The sequence below is a fragment of the Alosa pseudoharengus genome, unplaced genomic scaffold (genome assembly GCF_046254945.1).
Source record: "Alosa pseudoharengus isolate Yale_2024_CS ecotype anadromous, Long Island Sound unplaced genomic scaffold, YU_APseudo_1.1 YU_APseudo_1.1_scf_20, whole genome shotgun sequence".
Classification (NCBI taxonomy): Eukaryota; Metazoa; Chordata; class Actinopteri; order Clupeiformes; family Clupeidae; genus Alosa; species Alosa pseudoharengus.
This window is the reverse complement of record NW_027468664.1, coordinates 1,073,954-1,080,509: the sequence shown is the minus strand read 5'-3', so window position 1 is coordinate 1,080,509 and position 6,556 is coordinate 1,073,954. Positions and strand designations below refer to the sequence as shown.

The window sequence follows — 6,556 nt, the reverse complement described above, 5'->3', positions numbered from 1 at the left end:
CAGACCAGAGTGACCCAGCTGAGGCTCAATATGGTACACAAGGTCATTAACAACAGGGCCCCAGTGTACCTAAATAGCCATTTTTCCAGATCTGGGGAATCTCATAATCATAGGACTAGGGCTAGCGTAGCCAACCTGCACCCTCTGAGGTGTAGAACCAGAATGGGGCAATGCTCATTTGCTTATACAGGAGCACTGGAGTGGAACGATCTGCCTTTATTTATCAAACAGAACATAAGCCCATACAGTTTTAAAGGGAATGTCAGGAAATGGCTTTTAGCTAAAATCCAAGAATAGGTAGGCTGGTGGGTGGGTAGGTAGGAGTGGGAGGGTTTGTTGAGTTTGAATGATGTGTCATGTAGTTTTATGAGTTTGTGATATGTGTGTTTTAAGTGTTGTGTTGTGTTGTGTGTTTTAAGTGTTGTGTTGTGTTGTGTGTTTTAAGTGTTGTGTTGTGTTGTGTGTTATAAGTGTTGTGTTGTGTTATGTGTTATAAGTGTATATGTACGTTACGCTATCCTTAACACTGTTTTGATGCATGATTTGTACACATAACACAACACTTAAAACACATAACATATTTGTACCGACATGTATTTTAAATGGTTTGTCAAATAAACTAAACTAAACTAAACTAAACTCACACACTCCTCACAAATGTACTCACACACAGCCGCCCCCTCTCTCTCAGTATTCATCTCTGTCTCTCCTCTTGCTCATTGGGTCTAATAGTATTCATCTCCCTCTCTCTCTCTCTCTCTCTCTCTCTCTCTCTCTATCCCTCTCTCTCTCTCTCTTTCTCTGTCCCTCTCTCATAGTTATGGTTGTCCCGCGGGACTGTTCCGAGTACAGCTTGCTGGGTCAGCGCTCCGACGGCATCTACAAGGTGACCCCTGACCCCCGTAACGGCACCTTCTCGGTGTGGTGCGACATGGAGTCGTACGGTGGAGGCTGGACGGTGATCCAGCGGCGCCTCAACGGCAGCGTGAGCTTCAACCGCTCCTGGGCCGAGTACAAGCGGGGCTTCGGCGACCCGCGCGCCGAGCTCTGGCTGGGCAACGACCTGCTGCACCTGCTGACCAAGGCCAAGGACATGGTGCTGCGCATCGAGCTGGAGGACATGGGCGGCGTGCGAGAGTACGCCAAGTACGAGCGCTTCTACGTGGCCAATGAGCTGCTGCGCTACCGTCTGTCCGTCAGCGGCTACTCTGGTTCCGCCGGAGATGCGCTGCACTTCAGCAAGCACTTCAACCACGACCAGAAGTTCTTCAGCACGCCGGACCGCGACAACGACATGTACCCGTCGGGCAACTGCGGCGCCTACTACAGCTCGGGCTGGTGGTTCGACGCCTGCATGTCTGCCAACCTCAACGGCAAGTACTACCACAAGCGCTACCAGGGCGTGCGCAACGGCATCTTCTGGGGCACCTGGGCAAACCTGACGCGCGAGTACTACCCTACCAGCTACAGGCAGGCCTTTAGGACCGTCAAGATGATGATCCGCCCCAAGAACTACGCCCCCTAGAGGCCTTCAGCACCGTCAAGATGATGATACGCCCCAAGAACTACGCCCCCTAAAGGCCTTCAAGACCGTCAAGATGATGATCCGCCCCAAGAACTACGCCCCCTAGAGACCAGACAACTGATCCAACCCCGCCCCCACCCCTCCATGTTCCCCCTCTCAGCTTTCTGCACTTTCATCCAGCACACACACACCTCATCAGTTCAACACACACACACATACACACAATCAGTTCAACACACACCTGATCAGTTCAATACACACACACACGCACACACACACACAAACACACACACACACACACACACAATCAGTTCAACACACACCTGATCAGTTCAACACACACACACACACACATGTCCATACCCCACTCACTCCACATCAACCCAACTCCAGGCATGGCAACTCCTGCCCAGTGCTGAATAATACAGCACCCGCTCCCTGCTTCTGCTGTCAGGCTCCTGAGGATACACAGCTGCTCCTGAGCAACACTGCCCCCTGGTGCGCACCATGGACAGTTCAGTCAGTGGTTTCCATGACAGCTGCTGGGTCTGGATCGTCACTCCAGCCCCAGTCGCCATTTGGAAGACGTGTACAGTATTTATTAAGTGAAGCTTAGCATAATATCAGTAATATATGATATTTATAAATATTGGAGATATGGGCCTCTGGCACGCTAGTCCCTCAGTGAACTAAGCGTCTCCTGGATGGACTTCAGCTGTCTGAGGCTTTGCTACGGTGGCCCTGAAGTGCCAAACACAACCACAAAACAGAAAACACAACAGCTTTGCTCATGGTGTTAAATTAACAAATAGATTTGGCCTCAATATTAAATTAGTTTAATAGTTAGATTTTAGACTTTGCACTTCACCAACCATTTGAATAAGAGTCCTCAGATTTATATTTGTAGTTTCTGCATAAGTACCATTTAATGCCATATTAATACCCTGCAGCCCAGCCACCTAGGGCCCAGGCTAGCTTGTGTGGTGTACCTGTATGTACCTGGGGCCCAGGCTAGCTTGTGTGGTGTACCTGTATGTACCTGGGGTCCAGGTTAGCTTGTGTGGTGTACTGTACCTGTATGTACCTGGGGTCCAGGCTAGCTTGTGTGGTGTACCTGTATGTACCTGGGGTCCAGGCTAGCTTGTGTGGTGTACCTGTATGTACCTGGGGTCCAGGCTAGCTTGTGTGGTGTACTGTACCTGTATGTACCTGGGGTCCAGGCTAGCTTGTGTGGTGTACCTGTATGTACCTGGGGTCCAGGCTAGCTTGTGTACTGTACCTGTATGTACCTGGGGCCCAGGCTAGCTTGTGTGGTGTACTGTACCTGTATGTACCTGGGGTCCAGGCTAGCTTGTGTGGTGTACTGTCCCTGTATGTACCTGGGGTCCAGGCTAGCTTGTGTGGTGTACTGTCCCTGTATGTACCTGGGGTCCAGGCTAGCTTGTGTGGTGTACCTGTATGTACCTGGGGTCCAGGCTAGCTTGTGTGGTGTACCTGTATGTACCTGGGGTCCAGGCTAGCTTGTGTGGTGTACTGTACCTGTATGTACCTGGGGTCCAGGCTAGCTTGTGTGGTGTACCTGTATGTACCTGGGGTCCAGGCTAGCTTGTGTGGTGTACCTGTATGTACCTGGGGCCCAGGCTAGCTTGTGTGGTGTAGCTGTATGTACCTGTACCTGTATCTACATGTAGGCCTACCTGTATGAATGTGTGTGTGTGTGTGTGGGGGGGGGGGTATATTTTAGCTTTTTTTCTACTGTATGAATCTATATGACCAACTATTTTTAAATAAAAGAATGTCACCGCTATGTGTTTTTAAATAAAATAATATGTCACAGCGATGTGTTTTTAAATAAAAGAATATGTCACAGGGATGTGTTTTTAAAGAAAAGAATATGTCACAGCGATGTGTTTTTAAATAAAAGAATATGTCACAGCGATGTGTTTTTAAATAAAAGAATATGTCACAGTGATGTGTTTTTAAAGAAAAGAATATGTCACAGCGATGTGTTTTTAAATAAAAGAATGTCACAGCAATGTGTTTTTAACCCTTTCGTGCCCGTGCCGAACATTCCATTTTTGGTGCTGGATGACCTCCTCACACAAAAAACCTTATTTCTTGAGTATAATACATACCATCAATGGGATATATATACACCATTGTAATCAGAAGGATCAGTTCTATGAAATTATGTAAAATACATATGGTAATGTTGATATAGTAATGAACAGTATTTGAAAATCCTCTCCAAATATATATCCGGAATTTGTCAAAATTTTATTTCATTCACATAAAAATGAATTTTCATTATATTTCTCTACAAGATAGAGAAAAATATAGAGCGTATGAAATGTTCAGCAAGTTGTGGGCTATTTAACAAAAAAGACTGAATTGGAATATCATTAACCTTTCAAAAGTTATTTTAGTGATCAGTGTAAAAAAATGCAGGAAACGGGATTTAGAATGTTGACAGAATTCACATTCTCTTTCTCACCTACAACATAAAAGTATGTATAAAAACTAATATTCAAGTCAGAAACAAAGGTTTAGATTTATTTGGTCTATAAGAATAAACCATTTATTTGTATATAAGCAAATGCTACAGTCAATAAGAATGACATAAAAAACAACATACTGTACCTTACCAGTAATACAGGAAGTAAGTATACTGTATTCATTGAAGACCATTTCGGAAAAGATACATAAAATACATTTGATTCAACAAATACAACTTCCTTATATAAATAGGTTCAACACCAGATTCTGCATTGCATTGTCAAACTTGAAATAACAAGAAGCTACTGACAACGGCAATGTCAATGGAGAAAAAGTGCTTTCTGGTATTCTGCGTTTTTTGGAGTACACAATATGTATTCATCATTTGGTCAACGTCCCCTGATCCCTGCCAAGACTTGGTTCCCCAGTAGCAATGGATATTAGGGAGGGAAGTGAACCCCATGTAAATGATCAATCCCAGCAACCTGTGAAACTCTTCTGAGGTCTTTGTCCCATGCCCCTGCACTGTTTGCATACGATGGCCTACTAAGCACAAGCTCCCATTCCTTCCGGTTGGTAAAACCACATATGCCTGGGACAACAACGTGAGTAAAAAAGAACATAACAAGTCTATTTCACACAGTTTTTTAGTGGAAGTCTGCACCATCCTACGCACGGCACATAGAGAAGGTCTGTGTAGGTCTTGTTATCCTCCATCTGAAACAACAGCGAAATCATACAAATACCTTTATTAATGTAAAAAATAAAATCACAAAACTACAGATTTGTGCATATATGCACACAAAAGAAGAGGTAGCCTAAACTATTGAAGCATCCTCAGAATATACTCAAAATATTGTATAAGTATGAAAAGTCATTTTATTAAACATGGGTTTAGCTACCCTAAATCTGATTGCCTGGCTGGCATCAAGATAAAGACAGATTACATTTCACCTAGTAACAAACTGCTGAAATGCAATAATGACATTTCTGACAGAATATGTGATTTCACATCATGTTTTCTATAACTACATATTGAGAGGAGTTGTGCTTAATCTATTTCAAGTCATGCCATCTTAGAAAATGTTGAGACAAGCACGTCTGATGTTTGTCATTTAGAAGTTAGCAAGCTAAAATAGTTCACACTACAGACTGCACTACAGGTAACAACCCGAGGAAAGGCAATAAGTTAACATTTCTGACAGAATATGTGATTTCACATCTTATTTTCTACAACTACATATTGAGAGGAGTAAAAATATTGCTCAACTTATTTCATGTCAGAACGTAACGCAACTTGAAACGCGGCGCCCATTGATTTATTCAGCTTTGGTTTGCTATACTGTCTTGCTAATATAATGCTAACTTAACAAGCAAATTGGTACTAGAAAACAAATTTACCTACAGGTTATATACTAACAGGTTTTTAAATAAAACTGTCAAATGAAAATAACTGAAAAGCAAACGAGAATATTGCAAGCAGTTCAGAATTATACAGTTAGCTAAAGTTACGTGACGATGCACTAGCCCCCCGCTAAGCCATAATGTTGACGCTGATGAGAAAGCATATTACTGTCAAATAACATGATTTAAGGACTTCAAATTAAGATAAACCATAACTAAAACTGATGTAAAAACAATATTACCTCAGTTTATCCAGCTGTGTGGTTTCCAGTCGAGGTAAACTCCAACTTAAGTGCAGGTGGCATCCGGCTGTCCACGTCAAATGCACCGACTCTTTTTTCAAGACTCATCTTCAAGTATCCAAAACATTTCGCGCCATAAACCCCTTAACCAATCATATCAAATTGAAGCTTATGTTATCAGCATTACAGGGAAGATTTCAGAAATAAAATCAGTTATTGGACAGCTGAGATATTAGACGATTGGTCATCGTTACTTTTGTAACGAAATTAGAACGGTCAGGCTCGTAAGGGTTAAATAAAAAAATGTCACAGCGATGTGTTTTTAAATAAAAGAATATGTCACAGCGATGTGTTTTTAAATAAAATAATGTCACAGCGATGTGTTTTTAAAGAAAAGAATATGTCACAGCGATGTGTTTTTAAATAAAAGAATGTCACAGCTATGTGTTTTTTAAATAAAACAATATGTCACCGCTACGCATTTTTAAAGGTAAACTAAGCAGGTTTAGGTATTTTTGGCTTTAGGCAAGTGTACGCGATGTATTTATATGTTACTCTGCTATTGTAAATAGCAAACCTCTTGCGACTTATCCACCCTGTACACAATGTAAATGCTTTTGTTGTGGAGAGGTGAAGGACAACAGCCAAAAACTATCTCCAAAGAGCCATATCTACTCACAAGGTAATAATGCTTCAGATTCTCACGAGATTTGTCGGGGCGCCGCTCTTGGAAGTTGCATGGCTGATTCAGCAGTGTGGAGTTCAGCAGTGTGGAGTTCAGCAGTGTGGTGTCCAGCAGTGTTCAGCAGTGTGGTGTTCAGCAGTGTGGTGTTCAGCAGTGTGGAGTTCAGCAGTGTTCAGCAGTGTGGTGTTCAGCAGTGTTCAGCAG

The 6,556-nt window shown here is 42.9% G+C and overlaps 1 protein-coding gene across 1 annotated transcript in view; it reads left to right on the top strand.

Moving 5' to 3' along the window:
* fgl2a (fibrinogen-like 2a) overlaps positions 1-3,578 on the top strand; it is a 5,820-nt gene extending 2,242 nt beyond the window's left edge. The window contains exon 2 of the mRNA XM_076296185.1: positions 819-3,578. Within this exon, the coding sequence (XP_076152300.1) occupies positions 819-1,525 (707 nt within the window). The 3' untranslated portion in view covers positions 1,526-3,578. The remainder of the gene's footprint in view (positions 1-818) is intronic.
* The last annotated feature ends 2,978 nt before the right edge of the window (positions 3,579-6,556 follow it).